Source organism: Sceloporus undulatus, chromosome 5, assembly GCF_019175285.1.
Source record: "Sceloporus undulatus isolate JIND9_A2432 ecotype Alabama chromosome 5, SceUnd_v1.1, whole genome shotgun sequence".
Taxonomy (NCBI): Eukaryota; Metazoa; Chordata; class Lepidosauria; order Squamata; family Phrynosomatidae; genus Sceloporus; species Sceloporus undulatus.
Genome location: NC_056526.1, coordinates 27,469,375 through 27,485,625, shown reverse-complemented (window position 1 = coordinate 27,485,625; position 16,251 = coordinate 27,469,375). Strand labels below are relative to the sequence as shown.

At 38.9% G+C, this 16,251-nt stretch overlaps 1 protein-coding gene across 1 annotated transcript in view; it reads right to left on the bottom strand.

The window, feature by feature from the left end:
• LOC121931242 (PARP1 binding protein) overlaps positions 1-16,251 on the bottom strand; it is a 34,921-nt gene that overhangs the window by 17,036 nt on the left and 1,634 nt on the right. The window contains 4 exon segments of the mRNA XM_042468747.1: positions 676-846; positions 2,546-2,629; positions 5,915-6,139; positions 15,309-15,468. Coding sequence (XP_042324681.1) covers positions 676-846; positions 2,546-2,629; positions 5,915-6,139; positions 15,309-15,458 — 630 coding nt within the window. The 5' untranslated portion in view covers positions 15,459-15,468.

Genomic DNA, 16,251 nt, shown 5'->3' with positions numbered 1-16,251 from the left:
AACCCTAAACACTGTAATCATACCCTGGTTGCCTTTTACAGTACCTCTTTCTAGTTCGCCTAGAACTATACACAGTATTCCAGATGTGTTCATACCATAGATGTACACTTTGGCATTTTACTGCCCATTCTCCCAGTTCAGAATGGTTCTTCATGAGCTCTTGGCAATTCAGATTTGTTTTCATTGTGCTAAATAATTTACTGTCATCATCAAACATGGCCATTTCATTACTCGTCCCAGTTCCAAATGGTTTTTCAACAATTAAAAAGAAGCAGTCCCTGAGGGACCCAACTGCTCATATAACTCCCATTCTAAGACCTGACCATTTATTCCAGCTCTCTGCTTCTTGATATTTGTCTGGTTGTTGATCAGTAAGATTTGATAAAATCCCACTCTAAAGACTCCTCAACAAATATAGGAGTCTCTTATTCTGTGACTCCTATATTTGTTGAGGAGTCTTTAGAGTGGGATTTTATCAAAATATTTTATCAATAATGTCTAATGCAAGGTTGAGGAAATGGTGAATTACATGCTTAATGCAGTCCTAAGACCATTTTCACAGGTCTCTCAAGGGTCTCCTAATGAACCCCTAATGAGAAGAGTACTTTTAAAACATGTCATCCTATTAATTTTCCTTGATGGCATCACAAATTAGAGCCAATCTGTCATACATACCAGAAATATGGACATTTGTTTCTTCTGTGCAGCATGTTTTAAGTCAGTGAAAGCTTTTCTTCCAAGCCCTCTGTCAGGGATGTTCAAAATGAAAGCAAAGGCCAGGTCATTCTTGGAGTTAATTAATAAACTTAAATATGAATACAGAATTTTCTTCAATTTCAATGGCAGCTGCATAAAACATAATTGTGTTACATGCTTCTATGAGAACATAACTTCCAAAGAATCAAAAGTTTCCAACATAAAAAAGGAAAAAAACACCACCATTTAATTGAAGACCAAAGTAAACAAAAATGGGTTAGCATGGATATCTAAGTGTCTGACCAGCATTTTATATTACCAGTACATCACTTTTTTCTCTATTGACTACCCTGATAATATATCATCATGTAATCGTTCACTATACAAATTAAACAAAGTATCCAAGAATATTTTGTTTGATATCTGGCATTTAGGTCAGATTTTTAGGAAGCATATTAACTTCAAAACAGAACACCATGAATAAGGCTCGTGTGAGATAGATAGGGGCATGGACGTAGCCGGGGGGGGGGGGGGGGTTTGGGGGCGCCAGCCCCCTCCCTTCATTAGAAAAATGAATGGTGTGTGCTGCTGCGCCGCCACACTCAAGCCCCATTATAATGGTGGCACTTAGTCTGGACACTCCCCCCCCTCCTAAAATCCTAGCTACGTCCCTGATAGGGGCCTAGTACAGATTAGAAGAAAGGGGTGGCCAGAGGCCGTCCCTTTCTCCTCCGGATCATTGCCGCAGGAGCCACACGGCTGTGACAACTATCCACTGGAAAAAGGAGCTCCTTCCCACGATGACACCAAGGTGCCATTTGCGGCCTGGGGTGTCACGGTGACATGTCTTGTGTGCTGCGCCATTTGGACACATCACACAAGAACATCATGGACACACACATGGTATGGATGGCGCTGCGTCAAGATGGCGCCGCCCATACATACTAGGGTTTGGGAGAGTGCATTTGCTGCGCACTCCTGAACCCTAGTATCGGTGCTACCATGCCGCTTTTGGCCCGTCTGTATGCCAGAGGAAGGGAAACATAATGCGAGGCTAAAAAAGGAATTTGGAACTTTAATTTTACCAATATTGTCTACATATTATAAAATGTTGTTTGACAAATCAAGATACTGACCTATAACAGTAACTCAGATTTCACTCCAAGTCCCCAACTAAAGTGTTTAAAAGCAGCATGAATTTATATGCTACTCAATTCCTCCCTCTACCAGTGGGAGTGAATGGGCAAAACATGTGTCTGTGGTTTACTATGCTTAGTGTGATCCATGTGTTAGGAAATTTGGCTTCTCTTTCCTCAACAGGCCGGGGGGGGGGGGGGGGGGGGAACATGCTTTATGCTTCTCCCTTTTAGGGACAGGGAAAAGCAGAGTTTGTGGTTCACACAGCCTGCTAAATAGTGTATGGAAGGTCCACTGTTTCTTAGCCCAGGAATGGGCAAGAACCAAGGTTGGGAGACTGTATTGGTCTCTCATAGAAACATAGGTCCAAAACACACTGCAGAAATAATCCAGTTTGACTCTGCCTTAACTGCCTTGGCTCAGTGCTAAGGAATTCTGGGAACTGCAGCTTTGTGAGATATTTAGCCTTCTCTAACAGAGAGCTCTGATGCCACAATAAACTAAAATTCCTAGGATTCCCTAGCACTAAGCCAAGACATTTAAAACAGTCTCAAACTAGATTATTTCTGCAGTGTGTTTTGGACCAATGAATGATGAGATTTAGCTCAAGTTCACATATACCAGAAGTATATAGACAATCACTGCAAAGCGTGGCTTCCTCTGCCATGCAATATTATGTTAGCTGGAGCTATACAGTAAAAATTACACATACCTCTTCATTATCCGGGCTCATTCTGTTGGAATCATTATCATTAGATAAATCCACTTTTCCCGCAATAAATTCTAACAGTTGTTCCTTTGGCAAACAAGAAGAGACGTTTACAACTAAACAATCCTTTACCATCCTTGAGATCAGGAGTAGGGAAAGTGTAATCCTTCAGATATTACTGGTCTGTAGTTGCCATCTCATCTCAATTGAGTATTGTTTCTGAATAAATGCAACTAACATGAGTGAGAGGAAATGAATTGCACACATCAACCCTACCCAAATATTTCCACTCTATGTGGGTTCAATAGTAGGTCTGCAATAGTAATAGCAAGTAGACTTAAGCACTCCCTAAATGGTTTACAATGTGTAAACACAATGTTACAAAGTGAATTGCCCCCCCCCCAACAAGCTGTGTACTCATTTTAGTGACCCCAGAAGGATGCAAGCCTGAGTCAAGCCTGAGCTCCTGGCTGGTATTGAACTCACAGCCTTGTGGTTTGTGAGTGAGTGACTGCAGTACAGGCACTTAACCTCTGCAGCACTAGGGCTCCACTTGTGTTCATTTGAATGAAAATGCAAGCCTTGGTGCACCTAAGAAATTTCCTTTACCGGGATCTACAATCACCCAAGTAATACATTCAGGGGTAGCCACGTTGGCCATATAGCAAAGTACAACAACAACCAAAACCCACAGAACAGTGATGTCTTAATTTGTCCAATTCAAATGCACAAACTACATGGTGTAAGTTTTCAAAGCTCCACTGGCTTCTTCATCAGGCAAACGTGTTAAAAACCATAGAGAAGAAAAAATATTACGATGTTAATCACAAGCTTGCATTCCGTCAAGATGTTGTTCTTGTGTTGTTCCGTGTTGAGATAGTGTGAAGTACTGTAGTATCTATGCAGGCAGGCCCCTCCTCCTTCTGGCCACATGGCACCAGAAACAAAGTATTCCAGAGCCCAGGAGATAAAATTAGAATTGCATTAGCAAAACAAAAAGGCACTTCTTCTCAGATCCAAGATGTCTCCATCTCTTGTAGGTCACAACTCCCTTTCTTAGGTTGGGAACACCGAATCTTTAAAGAGAAGCCTCCGTGCTTTTGCATTAGGAAAAATGTAGGTGCTGTTTTGGTAAAAGATGCCAAATGTTTTGTGGATTTTGGATATGATTATAATCATCCATGTGTTCATCTTACATTCTTGCTTACACTAGAAGCCCCAGGGATCTACTACTATCAATGAGAATGAGGGCACCTGAAGTCAGAAAGCATAAGAACATGAGTAGTGGGGTTAGGGCCTTAGAGATGTAGAATTTCTGGAATTTTGACACCATGGGAGAAAAATGGTTTCAGAGGAATGGAATTTTTTTGGAAAAATGGAAAAGGAATTCTGTACAGATCAAAAGTCTCTCTGTTACTTTAGGAACACAAAATGCACTATTATATATATGCACTATATAAAAAACTTGACTTGGTATAAAATTGTGTTTTACAGTTTATTTAGAATATAATTACAAACCACTCATTCCCATAAAAAAACAAGAGTGCATGGCAGGGGGTTGGACTGCCTGGCTCTTGTAGTCTCTACTAACTCTATGATTCTATGAACTAAGAAAAAGAAAGCAAAAACAGGAAGTGTAATTATCTGATGCTCTGCATAGTTTTACATTAAAATGTCCTATTACATAGTTTTAAGAACTGATTTGGGGCAGTAAATATGTGAACACCTTATTTATCATTCTAAAAGAAAAATATTCTATAATCTATTATTTACCTCACCCCCCTGCAGAATAATGTGTCTTTGGTGGTAAATCCAATCCTCGCCCCCCAAAAAATGTTTTCATTTTTTTCATGGGCTTCTCTACAGTATCTCAAGCTTTTTAATCCTGTTACTATATTTATATCATAAGAAATTCTCAGTTTCTGTAACAGGGCACATTTTATGGAATACGATCCCAAGAAAGATCTATCAGGCTCCACCCTTGCTTGCCTTGTTGTATTTTAAATTTAAATTTCTGATCTGCCAATGCTCTTGTTTCTTTAATATGATATATTAATATATCTATATATATTATGTTATTTTGGAAAAATTAAGAAGTTCTATATCTTGTGTTGGATTAGACAGAATTACACTCATCCCTCCATATTTGTGGCTTTGACTGTTGTGGATTTGATTATTCACAGATTTTATTATTATGTTCCCTCTAGAAATATCTAGTGCAAATCTATGGTCAATGCCTGGCAGATGTCGACCACAGAGTTGCACTGGAGGACCTGGAGATTCCTAGAGAGGTATTCTCTCATGCAAAAACATAGTGTTTTTGTTATTTTTCCACATTCATGGGGGTTCTGTACCCCTAACCCCAGTGAATGTGGAGGGACCACTGTTTTCAGCTCTCAGTAGTTGTAGTTGCTTTGAATATGTAAAATAAAGCAATATACGAACACTATAAATAAAGAAATGTATTTTTGTTTTTATAAGATTCAAAGTTTAATCCATAACAGTTCTAGTGAAAATGACCCAGGAGCAGCTGGTGGGAAGAATCAGACAGACTACAAGGGTCATCCAGTCCAACTCCCTGCCATGCAGGAATACACAATCAAACCACTCACAACAAATGGCCATTCAACCTCCGTTTTAAAACTTCCAAACAAGGAGACTCTACCACACTGCTGGGATGAAATCTTGGGGAGCTGTTGCTGGCCACTGTATTGTGTTAGATGAACTAATGGTTTAGGCATCACCTAGGATGTCAGACAGGGAAACTTTTGTCATCACTACAACTTCAGCAGCCCCAGTTTGTATGGCCAAAGTTTCTCGACCCTGATATGTTCTTCATCATCGCAATAATTTTACTTTATATTGTTTAAATTAAATTGTCTTCTCTGGGTTTTATTCTGTTACTCAGAGCATCATTTTCATAGTGTTGTGCCAGATGCATTAAAGAGGATTATCTTAGTTCATAAGCCACATTGCTTTTAGCCTTTACAAAGATTTAGCAGGAAAACTAAAGTAGCAAATACAGCTAATATGAGGCTTTGGTATGGATTTTAGGATTACTGTGTAGCTAATTTAGTTCCATCTACATCACTTTCTTGGCTACAACATTTCATTCTAGTCTTTCAATGAGCCCACAAAAATGCTTACTAGTACACACCTAGTAAGTCATTTTTGTAGCATAACAATAACCTGACAGCGAGAAAACTGCACACCCTTTAAGTCTTCAAATGTTTTCCATGCCTATATTGGAAGTCACTGATGCTTGTCACATTCTACAAGAAAAGTTGCTGTACAGGGGGAAAAAGGATATGAAAATATATACATACATACAGGTTTGCTATAAAAATTCATAAACAGAATTAAAATACTTACCGCAGATATAGATTCATTTTCCATTGACAGTGCCCTCCATTTTTTATATATGTCTATAAGATCCAGCATATTGCAGCACTTTAAAAAACTAGTATACACACTTTTGATATCAACGTAGTTTTCAGGAGCTTCCACATTTTTTTGTAATATGCCAAGCTTGTCTGGTAAAAAGTAATTCCACGATAACACAACTTCACTGAGCGAGGCATTAAAATCTCCATGATGCTAAATAAAAAGTAAATGTCTGTGTCATTTATTCAAGAACAAAGCAGTCTTATAGTGTCAAAACAGGAAAACTAACTATCTGAATTTAAAACAGTATTTCTCGAATTCAAAGTAAAACAAAAAATATATATATTTATTTTTATCCCACTTTTTGCCAAGCAATCAAAGTGGCGTACAACAGGCTAAAATATATCCATATATATATATATATATATATATATAGTAACACCCCTTTCCTTAAAAACAGGATTAAACAGTATAAGACTAAAACTAACATTTTAAAATCCAAACAATAACCATAGGCAGAGTTCGATATATGGGAAAGTCTTTTTCATGGCCGAGTATTTTATTCCGGAAAGGCCTGCCGGAACAGATCCATCTAAATGGCTTTTTTGGTATTTGGTGATTTGATTGATCTCATCCGGTGGGCCATTCCATAAGTTGGGAACGGCTGCAGAAAATGTCCTCTGGGAGGCTGCCGCCAATCTGGTCTTTAAGGGCTGTAGTAGATTCCTCCCAGAAGACCTGAGTGTACACCACGGATTATATGGAAGCAGGCAATCCGTTAGATAGGTTAGGCCCAAGCCATGTAGGCTCATGATTGTTAAGAGAAAAATATCTATCTATCTATCTATCTATCTATCTTTTTCTAAATCCTTTAAAAATGCATTGTTGTGAAGTAAAATGGTCCTAATCATACTACAAAGGAGAACAGATCTTGGAAAAAAAATACTCTGTTGATTAAACATTATTTCTAAGGATGTATCTGCACTGCAACAATAATGCAGTTTGACAATACTTGAATTTCTGTGGCTCAATCCCATGGAATTCTGGGATTGATAGTTTTGTGAGATATTTAGCTTTCTCTGGCAGAGAGCTCTGGTGCCACAACAAACCACACATACCAGAATTCTATAGCACTTAGCTATGTAAGTTAAAGTATGATCAAACTGCATTATTTTTGTAGTGCTGATGCAGCCTAGGTTTAATAGCTACGTAGAACATATGCATGCAAATATAAAGAAAGTTCTCCCATATCTGCCTGAATCCTTCAGGTCATCTTCACAGGTCATCTTATAAGTTACTCCTGCCAAATCAAGTCAGGGAGAAAGCTACAACCAAAAAACGTCTTCTTATGAAATACCAAGAGAACAGAATTGACTTCTCTAGGGAGATTTATGCAGCACACATATTTTTCATGGGCAGTCAAGACATTCACCTTTCCCCAGGCTTTTTACCTTTCACACTGCATTTTATTTCCTGTGCTGATATATTAATTATTCACTGTGTTTTAATCGTCATACAGGTCATCCAGAGAATTTGTCTTACTGAGCAGACTAAAAGTAGGGTAAATAAGTAAATATAAAAAACTATAAAGGGTTATGATTTACGAAACACACTTTTGGGAACTACGTCCTAATGTCACTTTTGGCCATTCCACTCCCTTCTAATTTTCTCAAGCCTCTCACTGCTTTCACCTCAGTATTTATTGTTATCAACTCTAGGTATTGCACATACAGCCGTTCATGTACAAACAGAACAAAGCTTACCCTAAGATCATTCCCTGGATCCTGTTATCATGAAAAATATACCTGGTAGACTGTGTAGGATCCAGACTAGGCTAGCAGCATTTAGATCCAACTGAAATCACTGAGGCACGTTAGTCAGGAAATCAATGGGAACTAAAGCAGCAAACCCACACCTACTTACTTGGGAATTAGAATAGAACTGGCCTTCTAGATCAGTGATTCTAAGCCTTTGGTCTTCCAGATATTTTAGACCAAAACTCTGGCAAACTGGCAGAGGATACTGGAAGTTGAAGTACAAAACAGCTGGAAGATCAAGGTTGAGAAGCCCAGTTTTAGATTGAGGACCTCTTAGAAGTAAGTCCTCTTGGACTCAATGGAATGTACTCTTATGTAAGTGGATATAGGATTGCTGGTTTAGTCTGAATCCAAAACCTCACTTTAGTAACCTTGAGCTCAAAAACAAGCACATGCATCACATCAAATATAAACATTGTGTTGGGTATTCAATTTATTGAAATAAAAATGTTCTAATTTGAACAATATTATTTCCTTATCAAATGTTAAAATATGGGTATACATAAATGTGTGGATGAAAATATGCACACTGAAAAACAAAATATTTTTATTCATATGCAGTGGGCCCTCAGTCCGCTGGGGTTTGGTTTCAGATCCCTGCCTCTGCAGATACCAAAAACCACGGATGCTCAAGTCAATACAGAACTTTTTAAAATTACCTGGGCAACAAAATCCGGGCACCAGGCATGTATTCTTACTGAACTGTTTCCCAGCTTCCCATCATGAAGGCTCTGCCAGAATTCAAACCCTTTCCTAACTCTGTTTCCCACTTTCCCAACCTTCCCATCAGAAAGTCTCTGGCAAATTTTAAATCTCTTTGCAACCAATCTACTTCACAGAAGGGCAACAAGAGCAGGGCAAGGAGATGTATCTGCAAGAAAAAGACTTAAATTCTGACAGAGGCTTCCTTGCGTGAAGGTGGGAAACAGAGTGAGGCATGGGTTTAAATTCTGGCACTGGCTTCCTTGTGAGAAGATAGAGAAGAGAATGAGGAATAAGTTTAAGTTCTGGCTGTGGCTTCATGGTAGGATTGACTCCCATGAGTGAGAGAGACATTGGCTTGCCTGGGTCTTGCTGCAGTAACCTCTACTTCTCAGGCTAGTCATCACAGGTTAAAAAAATTAAATGTTTCTTTGTTGCAATCCAAGACTGCTCAAATCTGCAGATATCAAGCCCACTGTGCTAAGTCAAAAGGTAGGTGTGTGTGTGTGTGTGTGTGTGTGTGTGTGTACACGCACATATACATGTAGATGTAAAATGAGGCCCGGGGGGGGGGAAGTCTTAGAATCCCTGTCTTACACAGATCTTGATAACAACCAAACCAAAGCTGCTACTTAAATATATTTTATATGACAGGCCATAAGAAAAAGAGCAACTACATTTTCTTCCATATTGACCTAGTAAAAAGTCATCGTCCAGACTAAATACTTATATTGCAACATCAAGTTTATTGGTCAAGTCAGCTGACCATATCAAGAAATGCACAATACAAATTGCAAAATACAAAATACTTATATTGCAAATCTATACGTGTCTCCCCAGAAACAAGATCCATTGATTTTAGTAAGGCTTACACCCAGACAAGTGAGTATTGGATTTCAGCCTTCAAGGTAATTAGGGATATTTTTCCACACTAGTTTTGTTTCTTAAACATGTTTTTGAAGCATAATGACTAGTTAAACTCCAGTATAATTAAATCAAAATCTTTTCTCACCAATTGAAGAACTTGGACAGTCTGTGTTGATAATGGTAGTGTAAAAACATTTTAAATGCAAATAAAAATGCTGTCCAGAAATCACTTTTCATGATCAGGTGCCCAGTGCAACAGTATATTATTCATAGAAAGGATTGTAAGAAGTTATAGTACAACTCAGAAAATGTTTTGTTAGGAACAAATGCCAGCTGGCTAATTTATAGAGGAAGTTCACAAAGTTCAGAACTTTAATACTCTGATACACAACAGAAACATTGTATTTCACACGGGTAAAATGAAAAACATAAAGTTCAGACATCTTAAAGGAAAGTAGTTCCTCCCAACATTATTTACAACAGGGGTAGGCAACCTGCGGCCCGCGGGCCGGATGCGGCCCAGTGAGGCCTTGGGACTGGCCCCAGCCCGGTCCTGCTGCGGGGCCTTTGGCCTCTCGTGCGCAGGGGCAACGGGGGCAATTGTCTATAGACGCCTCAGAAACACGCATTTATATTAACATTTTTTAAAAAATCAGCAATTTTTTTTGCGTGTCCTCCACTTTTTTTTAAAAAAGTGTCCACCATTTGAAAATGTTGTTCTACATTTGTCCCGGTTTATTTATTTATTTACATTTTTAAAAAATTATTTAATTATTTATTTTTTGGCTTCGGCCCCCCAGTTGTCTGAGGGACAGCAACCCGGCCTCTGGCTCAAAATGGTTGCCTACCCCTGATTTACAACAATTATGCTCTTTCAGGACATTTTGGTACAACTTTAAATTCTAATATTCCCATTTCTAATTTTTTTTTACAATATGAATTAAGATGATTTGTAAAGTACATACACAAAGAATAGACATAAGCTGCTAAAATCCAGTTATATCATGCTAGTGAAAGATGTTAATAGTATCCATGCAGAGAAACTTTTAAAAGTGTGACTAAAACAAAAATAAAAAACACAGTGAGAAAGCAATTAGCTCATTCCATGCCCAAACGAGTTGTTAGTCCACACTGTGTTTCACAAGGTCATATTACTATTATTATTTGGGGAATGAATGAACCTATGTTACCCTTATTAAAGTACCCAAAGGAATATGCAAAATATTAAAAGCACACAATAGAAGCCAACTATGAACAGCTCTAAACAGATTGCTTTGAAAATCAGAACAGCTGTACACTAAACATTTCCAAAGGCTTGCAAAACTAAGTCTAACTCCACTTTTGTTAAACACAGGCCTGTTACAGACTGCCAAAATAAAGCTGCTTCGGGTCTCTTTGGAGGTATGCTATTTAAATGATGCATGCATCCTAAGAATCCGAAAGCTGCACCAAAAGTTGCATTCCGGTGCTTAGGAATGGAGTGTGGCTTTGGTGCGACCTCCGGACTCTTAGGACCCATGCATCCTTTAAATAGCATACCTCCAAAGAGACCCGAAGCAGCTTTATTCTGGCAGTCTGTAACAGGCCACAGTCAAGATGAGGCAAGGTGACCTTTTCAAGGAAGGACATTCTAAAGATGCAGTATCACTAGAATCTGACAACCTGCCTTCCTCATCTGTATATTGCATCCATTGTCTTTTTATTTCTTCTTGGTCTTGTAGTAGGTTCCTCTTCCGATCAATTTTCCTTTGAATTCCCTACTCATGTGGAAGAGGTCTCTCTTCTACCATCCATTAAGGTCCAAAACACACTGCATAAATAATCCAGTTTGAGACTGCTTCAACTGCCCTGGCTCAGTACAAAGGAATTCTAGGAATTGTAGTCTATTGTGGCACCAGAGCTCACTGAAATGCAGTCTTCCTCTTTTCCTACTGTCTGTTATCTTACCAAGAATTATTTATTGTCTTTTCTGATGAGTCTGCCATGTCTTCTCATGTATGTCCAAAGTACAGCAGTCTCAGTTCTGACATCTTGGCTTCTAGAGAAAGTCAGGCTTGATTTGCTCTAGGAACCATTTACAGTCAGCTCTCCCCATTCGCGGGGGTTAGAGGCACAAGACCCCCACGAATGTGGAAAAATCATGAATAGCCCTCCTCCTCATGAGAAAGCCAGTTAAAGGATGGCGAGGAGAGAGAAGGCTCACATTCCCCTGCCCCACCCCACCCCTTTAACTGGCTTCTCGCCCCTTTCCCAGTAGGATAGCTGTCTTCCCCAGGCAGCTCTCCCACCGGGAAAGTCATGGGTGGATTGATCCTCCCCTTTTTCCCATTGGGATAGATGCCTGGGGAAGGCAGGTATCCCACCGGGAAAGGAGTGGGGAGATCAATTACCCTCCACCCCTTTCCTGGTGGGGTGGCTGCCTTGAGAAGGCAGCTATCTCACCAAGAATAGGGTGAGAGGGATAGATTCCTCTCCACCCCTTTCTCTGTGGGGTTGCTGCCTTGGGAAGGCAGCTATTTCCACCGGGAAAAGGGCAGGGTTGGTGCACACACCCTTCCCAGCCTCATCCTCCTGGGCTTCCCCTCTCCAGGGAGGGAGGAGGAAAAGTGTGTTCACACACAACCTTGCAAATAATCAAAAGCGTGAATGTCAAAGCGGCGAATGTCAAGGGCCGACTGTATTTGTCTTTTCAAGTCTTCTTTTTTTCCTACTGCCTTTTACTTTGCTAAGCATTCTTGTATTTTCCAGTGAGTCATGTCTTCGCATGATATGGCCAAAGTACAACTACCTCAATTTCACCATCTTGGTTTCTAAGGCGGGTTCATGCTTGATTTACTCTAGGACCCATTTACTTGTTGTTTTAGCAGTCCAAATACCACAGGACAAATATTGCGAGATCTCAAGTCCCATTATAGTAAATGACAAGACTGCATGCATGCTATACTATTGAAAATGGTGAGGGGCTATCAATGGATGCTCCGATCTGCAGATGGCAAGCCCACCAATGTGGAAGACCAACTGTAAATCATCTGTGGTCATTATTTTGTTTTCTTGATGTTCATCTGTAAACCTGCCTTTGCACTTTCTTTCTTTACTTTCTTCAATACTGTGGGCCCTTACCATCAGCTGGTGTTTTGTTTAAGCACCTGCCATGGATACCAAAATCCATAGATCCTCAAATCCCACTGAACACAATGGCATAGTGAAATGATGCCTCTTATATAAAATGGCAAAATCAAGGTTTGCTTTTTGGGGATTTATTTTATTTTTGAATATATTAAGCCCTTGGATTGTTGAATTTGTGGAGAAAAAAACATCCGTGGATATAGAGGGTCGACTGTAATTGTTCCACATCTCTGCTATTTTCTGCTAGTAGTATGGTGTAATTTGCATATCTTAAACTGTTGATACTTCTTCCTCCAATTTTCATGTCTCCTTCCTCTGCATATTACAGATAGGGTGATAAAATGTAGACTTGTCTGACCTCCTTGCCAACTGGAGACCATTCTGTTTCTCTGTGTCCTGTTCTTCCAATAGCCTCTTGTCCTGAGTACTGGTGATACATCAGGGAAGTAAATGCTGTGGCACATCCATTTCTTTAATAACAATCCATAGTTTATCTTGATTGACACAAAGTTTTTTGCCAAAATCAGCACAGGATGACTTTTTAAAAAATTCTTTGGGGAACTCCATTATCCAATGTATGCCTGCAATATGATCCCCAGTGCTTCTTTCTTTCCTGACCCCAGCTTAGACATGTAGCATTTCTCACTCAATATATGGTAAAAGTCTTTGTTGTAGAATTTTGAACAATACCTTGCCTGCATGGGAAATTAATGCAATAGTCCTCTGGTTACTTCAGTCCCTGGTGTCTCCTTTCTTGGGGATTGGAATATATATTGAGCACTTCTAGTCTGTGGGCCATTGTTTTCTTTTCCATATATGTTGACAGATTTTGGTTAGAAATAGAGTAGATACTTTTTCTGTGGATAAAAGTAGCTCTGTTGTGGAATCTGGTGATTTGTTTCTCTCTAATATTCTATGTGCAACTTCCACTTGACTTTTTAAAACTGAAGGTTCATAGAATGAATCTATCATCCTTTCATATTTTCCCCACTATGGAGTTCTTCATGTATTGCTTCCATATTCTTTTTTCTTCTTCTTGGTCATGTAATTTGTTCATCACCGATCATAGAGCATCCCCATTCTTGGTTTAAATTTCCCTTTGATTTCTCAAATCTTGTGGAAGAGCTCTCTTCTTTCTTTTTTGTTATTGCCTTCTGTTTCTCTACATAATTATAGTAGTTCTTCACACAAGCAATTGAACAGTTGCAATCATGGTTCTGGCCCTTTCTGTCACCTTTTACTTTTGCTTCATATCTGTCCTTAACTGCTTGAAGAGTTTCATCTCTCATCCATTGAGGCATCTCTTTCTTTTTTGGCTTCCTTCTTGACAATGTTCCTAGCTTCAGTCCAAAGTTTATCAGGCTCCCAGTCAATTAGGGTGAATAGTGCAAATCTATTTTTCACATTATCTTTAAATTCTACAGAGATGTTCTTCAGGTTGTATTTTAGCATGATGGTTTGTTTAGTGTTTTTCATTAGCTTTACCATAACTTTTCCTATTTGTAGTTCATGATCTGTGCCGCAATCTGCTGGTGGTCTTGTTTTTGCAAAGAGAAAGGAGCTTTTCAATTTTCTGCTTCCAAATATGTAGTGTATTTGATTTCGACATTGGCCATGATCTGATGTCCATGTATACAGTTGCCTCTTAGGCTGAATGATTTCATGTGTGAATATTGTTAGTTTTCAATAACAAATTACTGAAATATTGATGTTCCAGGTCACTTCTGCCTCCAACACCATATATTCTGTTAAAGAAGTAATGCCTGGGAACACATTTACTTGGTTAGCTGAAGTATATCTGTCATCACAGTTCTCCAGTACATGTAATCTTTCAGAACTGTTATTGGAAATAAATGAAGTTTAAACAATAGATGGGTAAAGTGCAGCCTTCCAGAAACTGGGTGAGTATCCCTTGTCCGGAATTCAAAAATCCAAAATACCCCAATATCCAAAACTGTCCACATGGTGGCTGAAATAATGACACCTTTGCTTTCCGCTGATTTAGTGTCCACAAACTTTGTTTCATGCAGAAATTTACTTAAAATATTCTACACAAAATTACCTTCTGCCTATGTGTATGTATATAAGGTATGCACAAAGCTATGTGTATAAGGTGTACATAAACTATAAATGAATGTCATGTTTAGACTTGTTCCCCATTAATCCTAGGCAGTGGTGAAGAAAGCTAGGAATTGCAGTTCAACAACATCTGGAGGTCAATTTTTACCCACCCCAGGTCTAAACAAACCACAATTCCTCAAACTTGGATATAATGGGAATTTGTTTAAAAACAACTACAGTACTAAAGATTTCTATCTACCCTTCAGCAAAAAGAAGAAAAGGAATATGCAAGCTTGAAGTTTGCTACATACTATTTTTTTTAGGGGGAAATCACTATCTTATTACTTCTGAATCGTCCTAATACAAGGGGAATGGATTAAATGGTCCTTTGGGTATTTTCCAGTTCTATGAGACTTTGAGAATTAGGAAGGATTCCAATAAATTCTAATAAATTATTTGCTTGTTTTACCTTGTTTTCAGCATCAGAATAGTCTAACAATATTCTTTAACTCAGGGCCTGTACAGACAGGCCAAAATAAAGCTGCTTTGAGTCACTTTGGAAGTATGCTGTTTAAATGACACATGCATCTTGAGAGGCCAGAAGTTGCGCCAAAGCTGCGCTCCAGTGCTTAAGGACTGGAGCATGGCTTTGGTGCAGCTTCTGGACTCCTAGGATGCATGCATTGTTAAAACAGCATACCTCCAAAGTGACCCGAAGCAGCTTTATTTTGGCCTGTCTGTATGGGCTCTCAGATACTTAATTTGAGCACCTTATAAATGCAACAGTGAATACCCCTTAGTACACTAACCTTTTTATTGACCTCTGCGACTGACAGCTGCAAAGCCACCAGCATGGAGTCTATACCACATACAGTAGTCCTTTCAGAATCTGAATATAAGCGCCATTCTTTTCGAAAACACTGAATCATATTCAAGATTCTTTGCTGAACAGAGAGCATGGTTCTAAATCTGAGAATTTAAAAGAAAACAAGATATAAAATAAGTACTATTGGGTGGATGGACTTGTGAACATTTAAGTGGTGGGGTTAAACATTTCATAATATTTACAAAGACTTTAGAGAAATAGCAAGCAAATGGAATTCCAACCATGGAGAAGAGTCCCAGTTTCAGAAAAACGAAGGACAGAAATAAAAACAATAAACATAGAATCATAGAGCTGGAAGAGACCCCAAGGGCCATCAAGTCAAAGTCCTTGCCATGCAGGAACTCACAATCAAAGCACCCCTGAGAGATTAATAATAATAATAATAATAATAATAATAATAATAATAAATTTATTTATATACAGCCATTCCAAAAAGATCAAAGCGGTTTACAAAATTACATAAAAACACATAAAATGCATAAAACGATTTACACAAGCAAATAAAATAAAATCCAGCCTCTGTTTAAAAACGTCCAAAGATGGAGACTCCACCACTCTCCAAGGCAGTGTGTTCCAATGATAATAATACACTCGTCCCTTCACATTTATGGCTCTGACTTTTGCGGATTTGATTATTCATGGATTCTATTAATATGTTATGTCTAGAAATATCTAGGTCCTGCAGTGGAACTCTATGGTCAACTTTAAACAAAAGTCGCACTGAAGGACCTAGAGATTCCTAGAGATAACACTCCATTAGGCATTTGTAGCTCCTCCAGCGAAATTCTATGGTCAATGTCTGGCAGATGTTGACTACAGAGTTGCACTGGAGGACCTAGAGATTCCTAGAGAGGTATTCTCTCATG